Source organism: Thamnophis sirtalis, unplaced genomic scaffold, assembly GCF_051295495.1.
Source record: "Thamnophis sirtalis isolate CommonGarterSnake01/CBP01778 unplaced genomic scaffold, rThaSir2_p1.2 scaffold_3, whole genome shotgun sequence".
Classification (NCBI taxonomy): Eukaryota; Metazoa; Chordata; class Lepidosauria; order Squamata; family Natricidae; genus Thamnophis; species Thamnophis sirtalis.
Genome location: NW_028261383.1, coordinates 169,579,292 through 169,603,905, shown reverse-complemented (window position 1 = coordinate 169,603,905; position 24,614 = coordinate 169,579,292). Strand labels below are relative to the sequence as shown.

Genomic DNA, 24,614 nt, shown 5'->3' with positions numbered 1-24,614 from the left:
CGGGCATGCCACACCCATAATGCAATGCGCGACACCCCGCCAATGCACATGCGTGCATGAGAAGCGCTCCCCCCATTTTTTTGCATGCTTTTTTCGCCCTCCGCAGGCTCCAGAGCCTCCCCTGCCCCCCCCGGAGGCCCTCCGGAGGCTTCAGGGACCTTCGGGAGTCTTCCCTGAAGCCTCCGGAGGACTAAAAAGGACCCTATGAGCAAACTGGAAGTCAATTCCTGTTTGCTCATAGGGCCGGTTTAGGTCCCTGAAGCCTCCGGAGGGCTTAAACCGACCCTACGAGCAAACCGGAGGTCCGTTCCCGAACTTCTGGTTTTCCCATAGGGCCGTTTTTTTGCGCTCCGTAGGCTTCAGGGAAGCTCCCAGAGGGCTCCGGGGAGGGGCGGGGGAGGCTCCTTTGGCCCTCCCAAGAGTCCTATAAAGCCTCCGGAGCCTGGGAAGGGCGAAAAATGCCTTTGAAAAAGGCTGAACTCCGCATGCACGCGCTGGCCAGCTGACAGGGCAACGCCTCGCGCGCCGTGACAAACGGCTCCGCGTGCCACAGGTTCGCCATCCCGGATCTATGGCCACGACGGCTATGGAATTCCGGGACAGGAAGTCCACAAAATTTGAGAATTGCCAAGGTTGGGAAAACAGTGGTTTAGATCAGTGGTTCCCAAACTTGGCAACTTTAAGACTTGTGGACTTCAACTCCCAGAATTCTCCAGCCAGCAGAGCTGGCTGGAGAATTCTGGGAATTGAAGTCCACAAGTCTTAACAGAGCTGGCTGGAGAATTCTGGGAGTTGAAGTCCACAAGTCTTAACAGAGCTGGCTGGAGAATTCTGGGAGTTGAAGTCCACAAGTCTTAACAGAGCTGGCTGGAGAATTCTGGGAGTTGAAGTCCACAAGTCTTAACAGAGCTGGCTGGAGAATTCTGGGAGTTGAAGTCCACAAGTCTTAACAGAGCTGGCTGGAGAATTCTGGGAGTTGAAGTCCACAAGTCTTAACAGAGCTGGCTGGAGAATTCTGGGAGTTGAAGTCCACAAGTCTTAAAGTTGCCAAGTTTGGGAACCCCTGGTTTAGATGATTCTGAAAATAAGAATAAAAACCAATCCAGCCAATTCCAGCGGAAGGTCAACCCACCCCCCCCCCCCAACGGCTGTTAAATAATCTCCCTTTGAGCCTAGCCATATAGCGATCCTTTGGGTTTGTGTCTCAATCCTTGGAGGCCCTGCGTCCTTCCTTTCTCTGACTCGGGAGAATATTTGTTAACCGCAGGGCTAGGGAGGGAGGGAAAGAGTCTGTTTGTACCCCATGTCCGGACAGGATGCCTTGTTAAAGAGACGTGTCACACAATAAGGCTGACCTGCGGTTGAATGTCTAGATCGAGAGGCTAAAAAAAAATAATGTTCCTTGCCCTGAAGGAAGCAGATTGCAAGGAGTGGGAGGGTGAAGTGGGGAAGGAGAAGTCCGGGGCACACCCTGCTGCAGCTGACGGAGAGAAACAGACATTTTCTGCGTGCACCCCTATTGCTCCCTGCCCCACTCCCAATCCTGCAGCCTCTGCCATTACAAATGGCCGAAGCGCCTTCTTTCTCTCTTATTGGAGGTTGGGTTCCAGCTTTCCATACAGGCAGGGCCGGATTTAGATGAAAAGAGGCCCTAGGCTATTCCACTTATGAGGCCCTTTCACCTCCCATTTTTAAGTTTGTAAATTGCATGAGAGACAATAAAATACATCATTACTGTGATAGATATCAATATATATATATCAATATATATAGCTGGCCTCCCGACGGAGGGCGGCTCTGCTCTGCGGCAAAGGCAGCGAGGCCAGCCGCCTCCCCTGCTGCGCTCAGCTGCCCGGCTCGGCCCCCCCTCGCCCTCACCTGCCTGGCCGCTGGTGGGCTCCGCGTCGACGGGGCGGCTACTGGGAGCTGCCGCACCTCTCGCCCGACCGCCGGTGCCGGGAACGTGGGCGGGCTCCCCAACTGCCGCGGCGCTGGAACGATCTTAACCAATACATTTTTATGTTTGTTTATTAGTCATATGCGTAGAATTTCTCCTTATTTTCGGTTCAGTGTTTTAGTGTTCACTGTTTTTAGAATAGTGTAATTTTAATGTTGCTAAGAATTTGAATGTAGGCCCCTCTTGATCTTGAGGCCCTAGGCTGAAGCCTAGTTAGCCTATAGGAAAATCCGGCCCTGGGACTAGTACAGAGGGGGGATTCAGCAGGTTCTCACCAGTTCTGGAGAACCGGTAGCAGAAATTTTGAGTAGTTTGGAGAACCGGTATAAATGCCACCTCTGACTGGCGCCGCCCCTGAGTCCCAGCTGATCGGGAGGAAACGGGGATTGTGCAGTAACCTTCCCCTGGAGTGGGGAAGGAATGGAGATTTTACAATATCCTTCCCCTGCCATGCCCACCAAGCAAGCCATACCCACAGAACCGGTAATAAATTTATATGTTCACTGTTTTTAGAAGAGTGTAATTTTAATTTTGCTAACAATTTGAATGTAGGCCCCTCTTGATCTTGAGGCCCTAGGCTGAAGCCTAGTTAGCCTATAGGAAAATCCGGCACTGCATACAGGTCTTGTGGCTGGAGGCCCCGTACAGAGCAGCCCAAAGAGGCTGGGGAGTTCGCCGCGTGACCTACAGACGGCTGTACTTTCCAGCCAAGTTCATCAGGGTTGAAGGGGACTGGAAAAATGGGCTGACTCCGGCGCTACTTACAGCGGCAGTGACGCTGCAAGAGCCGAGTTCTCAATTTGAGCAGACAGCAATGCTTTCCGTTTCTCGTCACCAGCCTTTGGTAACCAGCGGGCTCTCAAGGCGGCCAGCTCATCATCTTAGAAAGGCTGGAAATTGACTCACTTGAATGGTGGGAGGGGCCCGTCTCTTTTTTTTTGCTCATTTTGCTGCTGCCTTAGGCGATAGGAATCATGCTTTCCTTGGCCCTGCCTATTCCTTGCATCAAACTAGCCATGGCCTTATTTGACTTACACCCTGGTTACAGTTGTGGTTCACCTTTTCTCCAGAAGTTTAACCCGGCATTCGTGGTCTTCCTCTTTTCTCATCTGCATTTTAATTTCACGGCAAGCCGGAGAGATCGGGCCCCTGCGTTTTCTTCACTGGTGTAGGGCGTGCCCCGACAGATGTTGCTGCTTTTTCTACAAATGGCAGTTCTGGCCGTGGGGGAATTGGATCATTATTTATTTATTTATTTATTTATTTATTTATTTATTTATTGAATTTATAGGTCGCCCAATCCCAAAGGACTCCGGGCGGCTTACAAGAGGAAGAAAAAAAAAGAAAGAAAAGTAAAAAGAATAATTTAAAAATCACAACACGCATTCGTTCTAATCGGGGCTGGACCTTAACACTAAGGTCAACAGCCCCAGGCCTGCCGGAATAGCCAGGTTTTAACAGCTTTCCTGAAGGCCATGAGAGTGGGTGAGGTCCGGACCTCTGGGGGTAGCTGGTTCCAAAGGGTCGGAGCAGCCACAGAGAAGGCTCTCCTCCGGGCTCCCGCCAGCCGACATTGTCTGGCTGACGGCATCCGAAGAAGGCCCAATCTGTGGGATCTTATTGGCCGTTGCGAGGTGTGTGGCAGTAGGCGGTCTCGCAGATACGCTGGTCCTAAGCCATGTAGGGCTTTAAAGGTAATAACCAAAGGCCCTTGAGCAAGGAGGCCCACTGAAAAATGTTAAGGGTGAGGGAAGGAAAGAGGGAAGGAAGGAGAGAAGGAGAGAAGAAAGGAGGGAATATAGGAGAGAAGGAAGGAGGGAAGGAAGGAGAGGAGGAGAGAAGAAAGGAGGGAAGGAAGCAGGGAAGGAGGAGGGAAGGAGAGAAGGAGAGAAGAAAGGGGGGAGGGAAGGGGGGAAGGGGGAAGCAGGGAGGGTAGGAAGGAGGGAAGGAAGGAGAGTAGGAGAGAAGAAAGGAGGGAAGGAAGGAGGGAAGGAGAGAAGAAAGGGGGGAGGGAAGGAGGGAAGGGGGAAGGAGGGAGAGAAGGAAGGAGGGAAGGAAGGAGAGTAGGAGAGAAGAAAGGAGGGAAGGAGGAGGGAAGGAGAGAAGGAGAGAAGAAAGGGGGAGGGAAGGAGGGAAGGGGGAAGGAGGAAGGGAAGGAAGGAGGGAAGGAAGGAGAGGAGGAGAGAAGAAAGGAGGGAAGGAAGGAGGGAAGGAAGGAAGGAAGAAGAAGTAGGAATGTTGTAAGATAAGATGGATTTATGGGATGGTAAGAAAGCAATTTCAAATATATTGTCAACTGTAGGGGAAAAATTGTTATAAATACATATTATTAATAACAGTTATGAGATCATATAATTGTGAATGTATATATGAAATTAATAAAATTTTCAAAAAAAAGAAAAAAGAAAAATGTTAAGGAACAGCTAGACAAGGCAGGGAATTCTAGAGAACGACAGCCCTTGTAGAGCAGGCAGAATGTTGGTGATTAATAAATGCTGGTTTAGCGAGTGGTACAGCTTGGCTAGCTTGCACGAGTAACCTGAGTAGGAAATTCTGAAGAAAAAGGAACAGTTTGCTGCCCTTGAGGCTTACAATTGACCTGTTCTCCTGTCGGTTCCTAGAACTGTGAAGGAGAGGAGGTGCTTCAGACAGGCCTCCAACGAGTTGGCCAAAGCAAGTTTGAACAACAGCCCTTCTTAAGAGCCGAGGTGGCGCAGTGGTTAGGGTGCAGTACTGAAGGCCACTACAGCTGACTGTTATCTGCAGTTCAGCGGTTCTAATCTCACCGGCTCAAGGTTGACTCTGCCTTCCATCCTTCCGAGGTGGGTGAAATGAGGACCCAGACTGGTGGGGGCGATATGCTGACTCTGTAAACCGCTTAGAGAGGGCTGAAAGCCCTATGAAGTGGCATATAAGTCTAACTGCTATTGCTATTAAGTGCAATTGTAAGAAAGGGAAGTGGATTCCTCCGAGTGAAAGGAGAGGCTGGAGAGCATCAACAGGCTCCGTTTCCCCCCCCCTCGAGTTCTGCTTCACCGCGAATGCAGATCCCGCTGAGCGGCTTGAAGAGCGGTTGGGTCTCTTGCAAGCCTAGGGCGTTGGCTTTTGGCCCAGAGGAACTGAGAGCCGGATGCTGAAGACCAAGCTTGGCTTATTGCCGGATGATGATAGCAACAACGGGGGTGAGGAGGGCAGCCTGGCCCTCCCACTCCCCCCCCCCCCGCCTCCCACCCAGAGCCATTACCTCAGCCCCTCAGGAATCTGGCCTTGCAAGGATGAAAGCTGGGGGCGGGAGGCGGGGTGGGGTGGGTGGGGGAAATGAGAGATTGGGAGAGAGAAGGATGGAGATAGACCCAAGAGTCCTTGAGAATTCCCAGCTGGGTGGGAGATGGCGCCTCTCCCTTAGAACGGGAGGCTCGCGATACGACGCAACTTCTGGGCCCGTCCTCTAGGTCTGCTGGGGTGAGGGAGGATACAGCGGGGTGGTCTTGTTGAAGTAAAGTTGGGGTGGGGGGGGGTTGGTTGGCTGGCTAGACTTCAAGATTTCTTTCCCCTTATTGCAGAGAGAGCGATAGATCAAAGCCAACAGAAGCAGCACTTCTGGCTTTGGGAAGGAAGGCAAGCGAGCGTGACTTCAGGGACAGATGTATTTGTTGAGAATGCCTGCCAACTCCTCTTGTCCCTGAATGGCTTTCTTTCTTTGCTCGGGAAGATTGCAGCATCAATAGGAGAGACTTCCTATTAATGGGATGGGTTGTTGCCTTGGGGGGGTCAACGAAGGGTGGTTGAGCAATGGGCACTTGGAAGGGAAGGGCGGAGCAGGAGAGTCAGCTGTGCTTCAGCTCTTGCTTGCTTTCGTGATGGGGTTAGAGATCCTAAACCAGTGTTTCTCAACCTTGGCAACTTGAAGATGTCCGGACTTCAACTCCCAGAATTCCCCAGCCAGCATTCGCTGGCTGGGGAATTCTGGGAGTTGAAATCCGGACATCTTCAAGTTGCCAAGGTTGAGAAACACTGCCCTAGACCCTTAGCTGGTATTCAAAAATACAGCAAAACTAGGAAGAAATAAATAGCCATAAATCGTACACAACCAAGGGAGTTAAAAGCCTTTTAGTTACTGAAATATACTTTTTTATTTTCCATTTTCATAACATACAATCACGTGTACTATTACATAGCCAATATCCTATTGTATTAAGTAGTAATTACATCAGTTCCTCTTGCCATCAACGCCCAGAAAGATAAAAACCCATTATTAGCTCTTCTGCTCTCCATACACCTCTTTCTTCTGCCTCTCTCCTACCTCCTTTCTTCCCTCCATCATCCTTTCCTACACTACTTCCCCTTCCTTTCTCCTTCTCCTCTCTCTTCGTTCCACTCCTCCTTATCCTCCTCATCTTCCCCCCTTACCCTCTCTCCTATCCCTCTCTTCCTATCTTTCTTCTCTCCTTTCTGCCTCTCCTACCTCCTTTCTTCCCTCCACCATCCTTTCCTACTCTACTTCCCCTTTCTTTCTCCTTCTCCTCTTTCATTCCACTCCTCCTTATCCTCCTCATCTTCCCCCCTTACCCTCTCTCCTATCCCTCTCTTCCTATCTTTCTTCTCTCCTCTGCTTCCCTCTCTTCCTCTCATTCATTTGGTGTATTTCAGCTTCTGAGCAAACTCCATTCTATGTTGATGGTATTTATGCTTCCATATCAATATACTTAACATATCTTAGTTTTAAAGAAAAAAAATAAGAGAAGACAGTATACATGTGCAATCATATTACATTAAAATCTAACACCCCTCGTCAAACGTAATATAGATCCCTCTCTCCCTCTCTCCCACCCTCCCCCAACCCCCCTCCAGCCTTCCCTCCCCCTAAAGCCTTTTAATTATCAGTTACACATAGACCTGCCTCCTACACAAGGGGGCCTAATTGCCTAATTCCTGGTTTTACAGAAAAGGGAGGGAGGTAGGCTCCCCCCCCCCAACCCCAATAGCTCTTAAGATAGGAACAGGAGTGTGAAGCCAGAATGGGGGCGGGGTAAGTCCAGATCTATTCAGGCCTGTTCCTGGCTGATGGAAGCAGGGAGGGAGGGCACTGGAATCTCTCCCCTATAAGGCAGCCACTTCACTTTAGGGCTGTGTTTATACCCAGCCTAGGTGACTCAGCTCCAGGCCCGCATTCCTGAACTCTTAAATGGGGTGGATGAGATGAGGAAGTCTTGAGTTGAAAAGCTTTAAAGGGAATCACAGGAGTGGGCTTCCAAAAACAGTCAACCCCCATTGTTTTATTTTTTATTTTAGGGAGAGACAAAGAATGAAGAGCCAAGGAGAAATCTCATAACTTGCTGACCTAGGAAAGAGTTCAGGGTACAAGGGATATTTATACTGCATTAAGTTGCAACGCAAAACGAATTCTCAGTGTCTCGGCGCCCTCTGCTGGCTCAACCTGAGCAGTTGCTTTCCTTGTTGCTTCTATTGAACGATAAGATAGAAACTACATTCCTATCTGATGCGTCAGTTTCAGATTTTCTGAAAGACAGTCTATTGTTTCACAAAGATTTTTTTAAAGTGCAATTGTACTGCGTTTTATATTCATGGTTATGCTTTGTGTTTGTATTATTTCACCCCTTTTTTTTTATAACACTTAACTTTGAGGCTATATTTGGCATTTACTCTATCCAAAACAACACAAGATATTTGCTTATAGCAAACAATTATTGCATAGGCTTGTTGAAAGAAATGTCCTTCTGGGTTCAGCTCCAAGTGGGGAAAAAGACACTGGAGACACGGAGGCTGCTTGGAAAGATGGTTTATTGGTGGACAGGGCCACATGGCTTGAGCCCGGAACAGAAAAGGTGTTCACATGCTTCAATGTTGGTGGAGAGGAAGAGAAGGGCTGAGGGAGGGGCTTGCTAGGCTTTTTATAACCTGTTCAGTCCCACCTCTCTGTTTCCTGTTCCTGTGTAAGAAATGTATTCTGATTGGTTGTCAGACTCCCATGGTGCCATGCAGGGGGCTACTCTCTAGGCCAGTGATGGCGAACCTATGACACGCGTGTCAGTGCTGACACGCGTAGCCATTTGGGGTGACACGCACAGGATTTCATGCGATTCATCCTCGGCTCCTGCACGGCCGCCGAGGATGAAAGAATCTGTGCTGGAGGAATGGGGGGGGCGGGACGTGTGATCTCCCCCGCCCACACTCACTTACTGTATCGCCGCCGCCCCTTTCTGAGCGCAGGGGCTGCTGGTAAGGCGTGCGTGCCGTGCACACACACGTCATCAGCGTGGCGAGGGAGGACCCGCAGGAGAGGAGCGCGGGAACAGTGCGCGCCTCTCTCCAGTCAGGCCGGCACAGAGAGTCTACTCCTGGGACTGTCGGTTACGACCGCACCACACTTATCTCAGTTCATGGCAGGGCTGTGGAGTCTGCTGCTTCCAGCTCCACGTCCTCATCAACATGCCGCTCTGGCCCGCCCCCACTATGAATATTCATATTCTTCGCCCTTGCGTCACTAGGAATATTCATAGCAGGGGCGGGCTGGAGCAGCATGTTGATGAGGACGTGGAGCTGGAAGCAGCCGACTCCACAGCCCTGGTTCACGGTACCCCAAACAAGTTCAATAATATCAAGGGCAACATACGAAATTGACTGATGAACAAAGAAGTTACTAAGCAGGTATGATTTGTTTTTGGTTTATTAAATACAATTATATATTGCAATTATACATTTTTGTAGTTTAAACTATAAATTGCGCAAAATTATGTTTTTGTCGAAGTGACACACAATGCGAGTTATGCTCGATTTTTTGCCGATTTTTGACACACCATGCCAAAAAGGTTGCCCATCACTGCTCTAGGCTGTGATGAGTTCTCAGTTGCCTTATGGTCAGTTGAGTAATATCCCTTCCCCCTACAGCTGCAGTCTTTATTATGTAAAGTGGGCTAGCCTGGCCATCTTAATGGCCCATTAGCTGGGGATGGGCAGAAAGATATAGGCAACTATTCTGTCTTTTGAAACATGTTTCTTTTCACATCCAGAGAAATATTCTGCCTTTTCAATATTTCCTAGGATATTTCATTTTTCTGGGAGAGGGCTGGATGATAACTTCCCACGGGCTTAAAAAAAAACAAAAAAACACTGGAGAAAGTGTGAAATAAGCCACCATTTGAATCCTATTGTTCATTCATAACACACCAAATTAAGACGACGGCCCATCCGTTCTTCCTCAATGAGACCATTAGGTAAAAGGGCATACATATAAACAAAACCATACCATTCCCCATATTTCAGATTTTTAAATTAAGATTTTTTAAATTATGTCCATTCCTTCTTTTCTGGAGTTGGTGGGATTCTACCTTGGAAAACGCTGTGCCAAATGAGATATGTATATAGATGTGTGAAATTTATATTCTGCAAGTATTAGTGTACACAGCACACATTGCTTGTAAGTAGAGGATTCTTATAAACCCTGACCCTAAATATTTTCCCCACACCCAGGAGTACTTCTCCACATTCCTCCACACCCAATTATTCATTCCCGTGATTTCCTTCCTATGCTGGAATTTTAGCCACTAATACGGTGTAGGAAGTTATCATCCAGCCCTCTCCCAGAAAAATGAAATATCCTAGGAAATATTGAAAAGGCAGAATATTTCTCTGGATGTGAAACAAAGAAACATGTTTTAAAAGACAGAATAGTTGCCTGTAGCTTTCGGCACATCCCCAGTTAATGGGCCATTAAGAAGGCCAGGCTAGCCCACTTTACATAATAAAGACTTCTCTGCTGCAGCTGTAGGGGGAAGGGATATTACTCAACTCTCCACATGGCATCTGAGAACTCATCACAGCCTAGAGAGTAGCCCCCTGCATGGCCCCATGGGAGTCTGACAACCAATCAGAATACATTTCTTACACAGGAACAGGAAACAGAGAGGTGGGACTAAACAGGGTATAAAAAGCCTAGCAAGCCCCTCCCTCAGCCCTTCTCTTCTTCTCCACCAACATTGAAGCATGTGATCCCCTTTTCTGCTCAGGGCTCAAGCCATGTGGTCCTGTCCACCAATAAACCATCTTTCCAAGCAGCCTCCATGTCTCCAATGTCTTCTTCCCCACTTGGAGCTGAACCCAGAAGGACATTTCTTTCAACAACGGAAAACATTTTACATCTAGCACATTTTGATTATAAACTTTCATCCTTAGAATGTTCTATGTCTTAAACTAACAGTCCACAATCTTTGCAGCTTGGTGGCCCAGCTGGGGGGAGGGAAATCGGGCCAGGCAAGTGGTGGGCCAGGACACATGCACACACACACAAACTCGGCTGCAAGTTCAGCTGTGCGCACAGGGACATGTGTGCCAGCCTACCACTTGCATGAGTTGAGCTGCGTGCACACAGACCTGCCGCTTGCCGGACTTGAGTTGTGTGTGCATGCGTGTGCATTGGTCCACACGCGATGCCATTCATAAGATTTTTCTGAAAAGTTTTCTACTTTGTTAAACTGCAAAGTTACAGCAGTACGAATATACAATCGTCCTGTATACACCCAACCAACCAAAAATATTGCTTCTAAATGTTCTCTAGCTAGAAAAAATTACCCTGCCAGCTAGGCGAACACCGCCCGCCCCCCCTCATTATAATATTGAATTAATTCTGGAAAATTTAAAGATGAATTATAACAACCTAACAAATCCCAGCCTCACCCCATCCCCCAAGATCCAGTAACTCATTGTCCAAATCGGTACCCATATTATTCAATTAACAATCCTGTTCTTGAGGAGTACTCTGTAGTATGTGGAGCATTTAAAATCTTAAAGGTAAAGTCATGTCTGCATGAGTCAGAATATATCAGTAAGATGATGACCATTCATGGCAAACAAGAGTAAGGATATATTGGTGATATTTTTTATGTGAGGTATTACACGGCCATTTTCCTTAGCAGGAAGAATACTTTGAAGCAGGAGATTGTACAGCATCTGCACACTCCCTGTAGCCTATTGATTGCAGAAAATGTATTCAAAAGTCATGATTCCTTTAATGGGAAAAAAAAATCCTAGAGGCTGACAGTTGCTATGAGATAAGATAAAAAGCAGCAACCTACATTTAGGGAGGGCAGTATGGAAGCCATGACACGTTTTCACTGCATCTCTTTATGGACATTCTATAAAATGAAAATATAAACAGTATCACACCACTGAAGGCTTCTTAAAGACTAGCATATGTCAAAAATCTTAAGATCATTTTCCTCTTGCATAAAGTGTTTCTAAACCACACCACCAATTTGTCGGCCCTCTTCCAGCTGCATTTAAACCAAGATTTATAAACCATGTTTACAATTCCAAGACGGATACAATTCAAAACAAATTGCTTAGAAAAACGAACTCCAAATATGCTCTATTCTTCGGTTGAGCAAGCTAAAACATTCATAAAAATTAGAATTTTAGAGGCTTTCTACAATTAACTTTAGCCCTTTAATCACCTAGAGCAGGGATGTAGGTGTGTCATGTCCTGGCCATGCCCACCCCTGGTTTAGTAAAGGGGAAAAAGTCACAATAATCATGTGATGGCAATGAGACATCTCAAGTTTAACACCCCTGACCTAGAACAATGCCACTAGCCTGATATATTGATAGGAAAGAAAAAGAATAGAGCAACAATTTATTGTCCTCTCCCATTCAAATGGGCTCTGCGTTTGATCACATTGGCTCCATGATATTCACCATCCTTCGAGTCATTTACCCAAATGCTTCATTGCTCTAAGTCTAGATCACAGAAAACTCACAGGGAACTCTCATCCACTCAAGAGAAGGCAATTAGGAGCAATTATGTCAATTGTCCAAGTAATCTCCCTATTCTACAATTCAACTGGAGTTTCAACAGAATTGTACTTCAGAAGCAGGAAAATTCTCCAGAGATATTTGAAATGCTGTTCAATCCATTAACTGCACTGTTTTCATCCTGCAAAGTATTCAACAAATCAAAACATTAGGAGGTAATGATCTCTTTAGAGTAGATTGGGAATTCTAAAAAAAATGTCCTTCAAGGGATTCGGCAAAAAAAAAAAAAAAAAAAAAGGGTCTTCAGCCATACGGAAATACCTGGCATGTAGTTTTAAAGAGAGAGAGATAGGAAGTCTATTCCACAAGATGCTAGATATAGGGATGGAAATGTAGAAAAAAGGGAGAAGTGCCTTTCTGATCCAACTTGTGCTATTTGGAAACTAGAAATTAAAAGGAGATTTAAACTTGTTGAAAAGTTTAAGAGGGAAAAAACAACAAGAACCAAGAAGTGTGAGCGAGAATATTCATGCTAAAGGACTTTATTTTTTTACATTTTCACAGACGACTTCAGAAAATATATTTACATTTGGGAAAAATAATAATAAATCAGGTTCTCATGTACATCCCAGGAAGAAGCATCATTGCCTTCATCCAAAAATAATTTACAATTTGCAGTCCTTTCATCTTTAGGATCTCTGGCAGCCCTTAAGGGTGGCATGGATGGTTTTGTATTTCTGCTGCAATTCTTCAAGCTTTGAGGCTGAAAAAGTAAAAGATCAGTTTGTGAAGGTGACTTGAGAGCCTTTTGGCCTTTCATCAACATGCTCAAGCTAAACCGAAATCCTCTCTACACATTTACATGTCCTTCTCTCCTAGCTGCTCATCATCCCTAAACTTCACTCCCTGAAGAAAAGACCTCCCCCACCCCCAGGATTAAGGTAGGTCACTTAAGAAAGCCCGCAACTCATAAATCAGAAAAACCAGATGCTCTCTGAACATCTGCCTCACTAATTTTCCTCTGACTGATGAAGTTGCTGGGATGAGCAACTAAACGCCTCAAGATAAAGGAAGTTCCGGTCCAGTTGCCATTACTCAACATTTAAACGCCAGAAAGGGGAGTTTCGCAAAAAGCAGTGTAGGAAAGAGGAGCTGAGGTTTGTAGGAATTCAATTTCAATTTAATAAAATTTGTATGCCGCCCACTCCCTTGGGACTCTGGGCGGCTTACAGGCAAGATAAAAAGCATTTAAAAATTTAAAAATAAAAGACACGATTATTAAAATTACACGCCATCCATTCTGTCTAAGTGGGGCTGGATATCGATCAACAGCCCCAGGCCTGCCGGAACAGCCAGGTCTTGGTGGCTTTACGGAAGGCCGGGAGAGTGGGAAGGGTCCGGATCTCCTCGGGCAGATCGTTCCACAGGGCCGGCCCAGCTACAGAGAAGACCCTCCCCTGGGGGGCCGCCAGCCGACATTGTCCGGTCAACGGCACCCGGAGGAGGCCCAACCTGTGCGATCTTGTTGGTCGTTGGGAGGTAAGTGGCAGGAGGGGGTCTCTCAGGTAGCCAGGTCCTAAACCATGTAGGGCTTTAAAAGTAACGACTAGCACCTTGAAGCGCGGCCGGAGACCAATGGGGAGCCCGTGCAGCTCGCGGAGGATGGGTGTAACATGGGTGTATCTAGCTACACCCAATATCGCTCGCGCGGCTGCATTCTGGACCAACTGCAGTCTTCGAAGACTCTTCAGGGGCAGCCCCATGTAGAGCGCGTTACAGTAATAGACCAGGCCCAAAAGACCAGGCCAAAAAGACTGGTTCCACCACAAACCCGCGGTAGACTAAAGCGCGCTCGACGAAAGCGCGTACGTGATGTCATCACAGCGCGACGAAAACAGCATGCTGTGATCGGTAAACTTAAAATTAAAGCGTAAATCTAAACCTAACCCCCCCAAACCTAACCCTAAACCTAACCCTATACCTAACCCTTAACCTAACGCTAAACCTAACGCTAACCCTTAACCTAACCCTAAACCTAATCCTAACGCTTAACGTAACCCTAAACCTAATCCTAACCCTTAACCTAACCCTAACCCTAACCCTTACCTTTATGTGAATCGGCTTGCTTTAAAAGCGCTTTTTAAAGCGCCCTTTTTTCTCCGCGGTCGTATTTGTCGCGCTGCTGATGACGTCACGTACGCGCTTTCATCGGGCGCGCTTTAGTGGACCGCGTTTTTGACGGGTCACAAAAAGACTTACGTAACGTGGCCAGAGCGCTTTCCTTCCAGAACATTTTCTGTTCATGTCTCTGTTGCACCGTCGCCGTAATGCATTCGGTGGTTTCTGTAACCTGGGCCAGGCCTTGTAGCTCCTGCAAACGAGAATATTCATAAAACAAATGCTCCTTTAGTGCATCTTATCATCCCCCACTCTTCAAGACTTTGTGCTTCAGATGTTAATAGCTGTGAAGAGGTGGGGCAGGAAAGAGGGGAGTGAAAAGCCCATTCTGGAGGATATCTTTTTTAAAAGTTAAAAATAGGGGGGGAATTGTGTAATTAAAAACAAAACCACGAAGGACCGGAAAGCTAATAAATATATTGTAGCACAGGTTTCATGGACTATAAGACATTTCTATTCGATGGCAACTCAGTGTGCCAGAGGGCAGATTTACGTAGGAAAAATGTTGAATGTTTATTGCATTTGTATGCCACCCTATCCCGAGAGACTCAGGGCGGCTAACAAGCAAGGGGGAAGGGAAATACAAACAAAAGACAAAACAGGCAAGTTAAAAACAGAGCAACAATCACAACAGTTTCAATGGGGCTGGGAACTCATCAGCCCCAGGCCTGCCGGAACAGCCAGGTCTTAGTGGCTTTGCGGAAAGCCGGAAGGGTGGTGAGGGTCCGGATCTCCACGGGGAGATCGTTCCAGAGGGCCGGAGCAGCCACAGAGATAAGAAATAAATTCCTGAGCCTAGCAACCTGACTGCTGCCTCTTGCATTTTACAGACATTTTTGTGGTTCACTGTACACATCGTTTCATATTTGTGTGAACGCACAACCTAACCCTAAACCTAACCCTTACCTTAAGTTAAATCGGCTTTCTTTCTTTTACTAAAAATGGGTTCTAAGTCTCAAGCATTTTTGCCACAAAAGCCAAATACCCCGTTTCCCTGAAAATAAGACCTCCTCGTGTAATAAGCTCAATCGGGCTTTTGAGCGCATGCGCTAAAGTACGCCCTCTCCCCCAAAATAAGCCGCCCTTGAAAATATTTCAATACAGCAGCAGCCATGAGGTGACCATGCTTGCCGTCCCCTGCACCTCAAAAATAATAAGCCCTCCCTGAAAATAAGGCCAAGCGGTTATTTCTGGGCGCAAAAGAAAATAAGACCCTGTCTTATTTTCGGGGAAACGCAGTATATCAAAAATGTCACGTTTAAAGAAAGCTATTCTAGTTGGTAAAACACACAGGCGCAGCCAGCTACCATTATTAGAATTCCATCTGAATGTGAACATTTCGAAATATGAACCCTGCTATTTCGCATGAAACTGAGGCTCTACTTGTTCATAACGTAAAGGTTTCCTCTGTCCTTTCGTGTCCGACCCTACGGCAATGCTCATCTCCGTTTCTTAGTAGAGAGCCTTCTCTGTGGCAGCTCCGACCCTCTGGAACGAGCTCCCCGTGGAGATTCGAACCCTCACCACCCTCCAGGCCTTCTGCAAAGCCCTTAAAAACTGGCTGTTCCGACAGGCCTGGGGCTAAAGAACTTTTGCCCCCCTCCTCGAATGGTATGGTTGTTGTGTGCTTTTAAATTGTGTATTGTTATGTTTCGTCTTTTTATCCCCTGTCTGTACCCCCTTCCCTGACCGAATTGTGAGCCGCCCTGAGTCCCCTTCGGGGAAAAGGGCGGCATATAAATGAAATAAATCCTAATCCTAATCCTAGAGGGAGACAGAGTTGTCTGAAGACGCCTCATGGCCAGCATGACTATTATATGCTGAGGCAGACGGAATGCTCTGCATAATCTGCAGTTCAGCGGTTCTAATCTCACTGGCTCAAGGTTGACTCAGCCTTCCATCCTTCCAAGGTGGGTGAAATGAGGACCCAGACTGTGGGGGCGATATGCTGACCCTGTAAACCGCTTAGAGAGGGCTGAAAGCCCTATGAAGCGGTATATAAGTCTAGCTGCTATTGCTATAAGGTAGGGAATCACTAATTGTCTGGTACCCATTTCAGCCCTTCCAGAAATTATAATATCCTTATTGTCGTGTCACCTTCGAGGAAAAGGGAAATGACAAAAGTTAAAAACTGAATTAAGTCTGATATCTAATAATGGCACGATTGATAATGAAACTAGCAGGATAAATTTCTTCGATCAGTGAACACTGATCAACACTGAACATTGAAAGAGCCGAGGTGGTGCAGTGGTTAAATGCAGCACTGCAGACTACTTCATCTGACTGCAGTTCTGCAGTTCGGCTGTTCAAATCTCACCGGCTCAGGGTTGACTCAGCCTTCCATCCTTCCGAGGTGGGTGAAATGAGGACCTGGATTGTTGTTGGGGGCAATATGCTGACTCTGTAAACCGCTTAAAGAGGGCTGAAAGCTCTATGAAGCGGTATATGTCTAACTGCTATTGCTATTGCTATAAGGTAGGGAATCACTAATTGTCTGGTACCCATTTCAGCCCTTTCAGAAATTATAATATCCTTATTGTCGTGTCACCTTTGAGGAAAAGGGAAATGACAGAAGTTAAAAACTGAATTAAATTGATCAGTTTGATATCTAATAATGGCACGATTGATACTGAAACTAGCAGGCTAAATTTCTTTGATCAGTGAACACAAGTAACCAATATCTAGACCAGGGATGGCAAACCTTTTTCGCCTTGGGTGCCAAAAGCACATGTCTGTGCGCTGTCGCACTCACTCGCGTGCCGACCCCCATAATTTAATGCCCCCCCCTGCAAAGGTCATATGTCACATGACGCAATCGAGTTTGACACCCATGATCTAGACTAAAGGAAGATTGATGAACTGCCCTGTCCTTGTGAAATGTGCTCAGTGAATAAGCAATTGATTTCTTTTTTTATTAGTTCATAAAATCAAATATAAAAATACAAAAGAGAATGGTGGGGAAAGCAGAGGAGGGAAAAAGGGGAAAAAGAAAAGCCATTGACCCCCAACTCCCTTTGGTGCAGTAGAATAAGATAATAGCATCAAATCTCAACGTTTCACTTCTGCATAATAGTATAAACTAGCCATTTCTATGACAATAAACCTATCTAACTGGTAAAACTCAACACCAAAGTTTTATTTTTTCCCCCCACTTCAAGCACAAATTTCAGTGAAATACCAGTATTCATGCTGACTGCAATCATCAGTGTACACAGTTAAAAGATGTTGTTTCTATTGCAGCACTTCTATTCCTTGATGATTGCAAATCACAAAAAGATGGTACTTTATTTTCCCTGTGTGTTTTATGGTTCACCCACAAATGCGCGAACAAAACCGCGCCGACGAATGAGCGCTGAAGCGCGCCGACAGAAGCGCGCTGTAACCCTAACTTAAATCGCGCTTCTGTCGGCGCGCTTTTGTCGGCGCATTGATGACATCGCGGTTTTAGCCCCGCGGTTTTGTCGGCACGGTTTTGTCATGCGCGCATTTGTCGAGTCACGGTGTTTTATAATATTGTATACTACAGATTCAGAAATTCCAACATCTCATTTTATTTTAGCATTGCTATTGCTATTTCTATATCACATGGTTCAATTACATCACATTTGTTCTAAGGTAATAACTAAGCCTTTTTGAGCTTGCATTGTTTTCCTCTGATGGAATCTTTTTTTCCTCCATTTTGTACACATAAAGATTTAACTATCTTTAGAAATAGGGTAGAGGGGAATGATGGAGGGAAGACGGAAAGTTGGAGGGGGGTGAAAGAAAGGGTGTATGGAGGGTCGAAGAGGTACATTGGGTTTCTATTTTGGGGGGTATTATTGACAAGAGGAATGGCTGTGTTTATTGTTTAATGTTATATGGCCCCGGTTCTGTACAGTATATGTGTGACTGTACGAAAATGAAATGGAAAAATAAAACACATTTACATGGGGAAAAAAAAGATTTAACTATCTCTATACTGCAATGGTGTGCAATTAGCTGAATTTTCAGTCAGATTTCATGCAACCTGGTATCAAATTTACAATTTGCTCTAAATTGAATATTGTAGCATCCCGAACTTGGCATTAATCACAACCTAGCTCTGTATGAAAGACAAAAACAATTTTTGAAATTAACACACACACACAAAAAAAAATCTATGAGTGCGGCTGGTAGGAAGATTTAGGAAAGGGAACTACTCCATGCAAATGGACATGTGGGTAGAACTAAGAGAAAGGTAGACATTTGTGCATTCAAACGTATTAAAGACTTAAAATGTGGGTTCATTTACCTAACGTCAGGAAGGAGGAAAACATTATGCTTGCCTTTCTATAATGTATCTTAGCAATAGCAATAGCAGCTAGACTTATATACCGCTTCATAGGGCTTTCAGCCCTCTCTAAGCAGTTTACAGAGTCAGCATATTGCCCCCAACAACAATCCGGGTCCTCATTTTACCCACCTCAGAAGGATGGAAGGCTGAGTCAACCTTGAGCCGGTGAGATTTGAACAGCCGAACTGCAGAACTGCAGTCAGCTGAAGTAGCCTGCAGTGCTGCATTTAACCACTGTGCCACCTCGGCTCTCATCTTCTCCTGAAGGGTCATGTAAAGTATTCCAGTAGATGGTAATTCTACTGATAAGGAATGTAACTGGGGTAACTAAGATTTAACAGAGGAGAAACCTTTGAAATGGGAACCAGCTTTGTTTACTTTTGAGACGTTTGGATCTCTCAGGACTAGAGTGGTGGCTTTTTGCTGCCATCTGATGACCTGCAAAGATAGATTTTTTATTTCCCTGAGGAAATAAGCCTGAACTACTGCTCCCCCCTCTCCTGTCACCAAACATAGAGGTCCACCATAGCCCCAGAGAGCTCCTTCTGCTGAAATGAATCGGCTCCAAAGTGATTATCTTCCATTGACACAAGGGCTATCTTGTGCATTTATCTGGCCTTCCCTCTCCCCCACCCCCCTGACCTGCAGATTTCCTGGGATCTGGGGTGGATCCATATCTGCAGACTCGAAATGGGTAGAGTCAGATGCATGTTTTCTGACTCGGGAGAGAAAAAGAGGAGTATCAAGACATCTTTGGAGGGTTGCTAGGAAACTAACTAGCATTTCCTATTTTTATTGCCACGCTTCTCCAAACACAAAGCCAGAAGCCATGACTGAAAAACTTTAGAGAACCCTTTTCTGCATGGTTCCACCACAAAAGCGCGGTAGACAAAAGCGCGCTCGACAAAAGCGCGTACGTGACGTCATCACAGCGCAACGAAAACATCGCGCTGTGATCGATAAATGTAAAATTAAAGCGAAAACCTTACCCTAACCCCCCCAAACCTAACCCTAACCCTTAACCTAACCCTAAACCTAACCCTTAACCTAATGCTAAACCTAACGCTAACCCTTAACCTAACGCTAAACCTAACCCTAACGCTCTAAACCTAACCCTAACCCTTAACCTAACCCTAACCCTAAACCTAACCCTTACCTTTATGTGAATCGGCTTGCTTTAAATTTATTTTTATTTCAATTTTTAATTTTTTTCGTCGCGCTGTGATGACGTCACGTACGCGCTTTCGTCGAGCGCGCTTTTGTGGACCGCAGTTTTGACAGGTCACGTTTCTGCATGGCCACCATTCCCATAGAGGCTCTCGAATTCTCTGTCCACCCAATTCGCAGGCGGCCCCAAGCTCACCTGCAAACACAGCAGCAGATTGTGGTGCACGGTTTGGAAGAGGCGGTCGCAAGGGCTCAGTTGAAGAGCAGGGCGCTCACAATGCTTCTGCAGCTCGTTCTCATAGACTTGTTCAAAGGCTGTGAGCAGCTGGCGGTAGTCAGAAACGATCAGCTTGAGGGACTGAAGAGCCGTGGCGGTGTTGTCGGATGGATCGACACCAGCGGGATTCCCCTGGAGGAAAGAACACTGTTTCCCCCCCCACCCACCCCCCAAAAAACACAGTGAAAAACACCTGAATTGAAGAAGAGAGGGAATCAACTGTTTGAGGGGAGGATACATCCCGTGAAAACCAACCATTCATGCAGCATTGCGTAATGGACAGGTAATTAAAGCCAAGGACCATTTTTATTGAATTTCATTTGTATCCTGCCTTTATTATTTTTATAAATAACTCAAGGTGGCAAGCATAGCTAATAGTCCTTTCTCCTCCTATTTTCCTATGAAGTGTGATGGTTTGAGAATAAAGTGACTGGCCAAAGTTATCCAGTTGGCTTTTAGGCTTAAAAGGTGACTAGAACTCATAGTCTCCTGGTTTCTAGACCGCCACCTCCTCCACACTTACACTATAGAGCCGCGGTGGCGCACTGGTTAGAATGCAGTACTGCAGGCTGCTTCTGCTGACTGCCGGCTGACTGCAATTTGGCAATTCTCCCTCTACTCTCCAGACTACATTTTGAGTCACTGCTGTGTAGGCAGCTAAATATCAAAAGATTTTCTTATCTAGAAATTAAGTCCGTAGAAGTCTGGGAGATCTGTCTGTCAATGAGCCGAGGTGGCGCAGTGGTTAGGGTGCAGTACTGCAGGCCACTTCAGCTGACTGTTATCGGCGGTTCAGCGGTTCTAATCTCACCGGCTCAAGGTTGACTCAGCATTCCATCCTTCCGAGGTGGGTGAAATGAGGACCCAGACTGTGGGGGCGATATGCTGACTCTGTAAACTGCTTAGAGAGGGCTGAAAGCCCTATGAAGCGGTATATAAGTCTAACTGCTATTGCTATTGCTAATTGTCCCAGCATCTCCGGTCACATACAGTGAGATTCAAGCACTGGCTGAACCTCCGAATGATCATTTAGGAGCAGTGGTGGCGCAGTGGCTAGAGTGCAGTACAGCAGGCTACTTCTGCTGACCGCTAGCTGCCAGAAATTTGGCAGTTCAAATCTCACCGGCTCAAGGTTGACTCAGCCTTCCATCCTTCTGAGGTGGGTAAAATGAGGACCCAGTCAGCAATAGGCTGACTCTGTAAATTGCTTAGAGAGGGCTGTAAAAGCACTTGTGAAGCAGTATATAAGTGCTATTGCTACGTCAAACTATTTTTCTAGCTTCCTGTTCTGCTTGCCTAGAAATCCCAAGCATCAGCTCCCTGACTCCCTATGAGAAATTGAATGAAATAGCTCTTTACTGCAACTTTACTAGCCAAGATATCTCTGTTACAATTAAAATACAGGCACGTGGTACCCATTACAGCGAGAAGATGCAAATGGCTGCAATAGCTGTATAGAAAAAATAAAATAAAAAAAATAAAAGGAAAAGTGGAGGTATTGCTTTTAATATTAGGACTAGATAAGTCAATAAAGTAAGAAAGGCAGAAGAGAGAAAGGAAGAAGAATTAAAGGCAATGCAGTTGCTAGTCCAAGCTAGTCTTTCCGTGGGGAAGGCTACAGAGGTGGGTTCCTACCACTTCGCACCTATTCGGTAGAACCGGTTCGTCAAATCTACCGAACCGGTTAGAAGAGGTTCCACCAGTGGACCCGGAAAGCAGGCCACACCTACAGAAGAGGCTCCAAATTTTTTTGAAACCCACCACTGGTCCTTGGATACGATTATTCTACACTATCATGCTCATATTTATAAAACTCAGGGCCTCTGTGAAAGGTAAGGATGACTACTGCGTTTGTGGTGCAATCAGAACATTGCGTGTGTTGAAGTTGTTTTAACGCAAACCAAAGATGCCTTTTAAAAAACAAGTTTACATCCTATTCTTATGCATGCCGGTGCTGTGTGTGAGGTAATTTAAGGTGGTTCTGACAAGTGTCGTCGGCATCTTCATATCCGGTCACATGGACGGCAAGCCACTCCCATCCGGTCACATGGGCAGCAAGCCACTCCCACAAAGGAGGCCACACCCACAGAGTAGGTTTCGAACAATTTTTGAAACCCACCCCTGGAAGGCTACCATATTTTTCGCTCCATAACCCGCTCCTGACTATAAGACACACCTAGGTTGAGAGGAAAGCTAGGGGAAAAAAAAACCTGTCTCTGCCTCCCAGCATCCATCCGGTATTCATCTGGCTAGCATCCTTGCAGCAAGCAGGAAACAGCCTGGTCAGCTTCAGCGCGTTATCGCGGCATGTGGCTCCTCACGGCTCACCTTCGTTGTGCCCACCACCGGTTAAATGAGGTGAGCCGCTGCTGGGGAACCCTGGAGCTTTCGCTGCAGCTGATTTGCGGATGGATCGGCCTCCTGGATCAGCTGTTCTAGGCGACAGGCATCACTGCCACCGCCTATCGCCAACGTTGCCGTTTGTCCTGCTGTTTGGTGTCGGCAATCCCCGCCTAGAACAGCTGATCGGTGATATTCAGGGAGGCCGATCCAATTGCCAATCAGCTGCTCGGCTGTAAAGGCTCCAGCATTCCCCAGTGGTGGGGAATGGAGACAGTAGTGACACACCACCCCCCTGGCAATATTCGCTCTTTAAGACACACAGATATTTCCACCCACTTTTTTTGTGTGTTTGTGAGGGGGGGGGAGTGTGCCATAGTGCAAAAAATATGATACTTAGGGCTAGCAACTCTTCAACATTATTTTCTTGATACTTTTTGATATGGAAACTTACTAATAGACATCTACCTAACACAATTTAAGTAATTACTGTGTTACAGAACCGAGACAGATCATCAGTCTCATAAAATCAGATATTCCTTTCTGTAAATATTCCATGAGGAGCCTATAGCAATAGCAATAGCAGTTAGACTTATATACAGCTTCATAGGGCTTTCAGCCCTCTCTAAGTGGTTTACAGAGTCGGCATATCGCCCCCACAGTCTGGGTCCTCATTTTACCCACCTCGGAAGGATGGAAGGATGAGTCAACCTTGAGCCGGTGAGATTTGAACCGCCGAGCTGCAGGACTAGCAGTCAGCTGAAGTAGCCTGCAGTGCTGCATTTAACCACTGCGCCACCTCGGCTCACTATATAACTGATAAAATGAAATATCACAGACTGTTTGTAACTGCAGTAATGGGGCAAATAAACTGGAGGCGATTCAGAAAGATACTTCTAACTCAGCCGTCTCACTGTAAAACAAATGCACCCCCCCCCCCCGGTTTGGTAAAGCAGGTTTGTAAATTGCCTACCTGTGCTTTTAGGTTTTCTAAGTCTGCTGCCGTCTTCTCCAGCTCCTCTGATGCCTCCAAGAGAGTTTGCTCGTGAGAAGTCATTGGCAGCACAGCCCTTTTTTTTTCATAGAAAATTTTTTTATTTTCCATTTTCATAGCATATAATCACATGTATACTATTACATAGTCAATATCATGTTGTATTATTAAGTAAATACATCAATTCATCTTACCATCAACTACCAAAGGAAAAAAACCCAACCAATTATTGGCTCTTCTGCTCTCCATACACCATATTTATACCTTATCCGACACTTTCTTCCCCCTTTCTACATCCTTTCTTCCCTCCATCATTTTCTACTCTACTTCCCTTTCTTTCTCCTTCTCTCTCCCTTTACCACTCCTCCTTATACACCTCATCTTCCCCCTTCCCCCTCTCTCCTATCCCTCTCTTCCTTTCTTCTCTCCTCTGCTTCCCACTGTTCTACATCCTGTCTTCCCTCCATCATTTTCTACTCTACTTCCCCTTCCTTTCTCCTTCTCCTCTCCCCTTACCACTCCTCCTTATACACCTCATCTTCCCCCTTCACCCTCTCTCCTGTCCCTCTCTTCCTATCTTTCTTCTCTCCTGCTTCCCACTCTTCTACATCCTGTTTTCCCTCCATCATTTTCTACTCTACTTCCTTCCTTTCTCCTTCTCCTCTCTCCCCTTACCACTCCTCCTTATACACCTCATCTTCCCCCTTCACCCTCTCTCCTATCCCTCTCTTCCTATCTTTCTTCTCTCCTCTGCTTCCCACTCTTCTACATCCTGTCTTCCCTCCATCATTTTCTACTCTACTTCCCCTTCCTTTCTCCTCTCTCCCCTTACCACTCCTCCTTATACACCTCATCTTCCCCCCTCACCCTCTCTCCTGTCCCTCTCTTCCTATCTTTCTTCTCTCCTCTGCTTCCCACTCTTCTACATCCTGTCTTCTCTCCCATCATTTTCTACTCTACTTCCCCTTCCTTTCTCCTCTCTCCCTTTACCACTCCTCCTTATACAACTCATCTTCCCCCTTCACCCTCTCTCCTATCCCTCTCTTCCTATCTTTCTTCTCTCCTCTGCTTCCCACTCTTCTACATCCTGTCTTCCCTCCATCATTTTCTACTCTACTTCCCCTTCCTTTCTCCTTCTCCTCTCTCCCCTTACCACTCCTCCTTATACACCTCATCTTCCCCCTTCACCCTCTCTCCTATCCCTCTCTTCCTATCTTTCTTCTCTCCTCTGCTTCCCACTCTTCCTCTCATTCACTTGGTGTATTTCAGCTTCAGAGACAGCAGGGCCCTTTTATATACACAGACGAGAAAGTGGGCAGCAGGAATTCATAGCAATAGCAGTTAGACTTATATACCGCTTCATAGGGCTTTCAGCCCTCTCTAAGCGGTTTACAGAGTCAGCATATCACCCCCACAGTCTGGGTCCTCATTTCACCCACCTCGGAAGGATGGAAGGCTGAGTCAACCTTGAGCCGGTGAGATTTGAACAGCCGAACTGCAGAACTGCAGTCAGCTGAAGTAGCCTGCAGTGCTGCATTTAACCACTGCGCCACCTCGGTTTCACCATAATAGATACGGACACCGGACCTCAATGGAAAAGCAGATCTCATTTTTACAC

General features: G+C 46.3%; 1 protein-coding gene across 1 annotated transcript in view; it reads right to left on the bottom strand.

The window, feature by feature from the left end:
* Positions 1 to 12,237: 12,237 nt before the first annotated feature.
* Positions 12,238 to 24,614, bottom strand: part of HAUS7 (HAUS augmin like complex subunit 7) — a 33,039-nt gene continuing 20,662 nt past the window's right edge. The window contains exons 7-10 of the mRNA XM_087710878.1: positions 22,976 to 23,072; positions 19,582 to 19,809; positions 13,985 to 14,096; positions 12,238 to 12,488 (exon numbers count right to left, since the gene is read on the bottom strand). Coding sequence (XP_087567004.1) covers positions 12,415 to 12,488; positions 13,985 to 14,096; positions 19,582 to 19,809; positions 22,976 to 23,072 — 511 coding nt within the window. The 3' untranslated portion in view covers positions 12,238 to 12,414. The remainder of the gene's footprint in view (positions 12,489 to 13,984; positions 14,097 to 19,581; positions 19,810 to 22,975; positions 23,073 to 24,614) is intronic.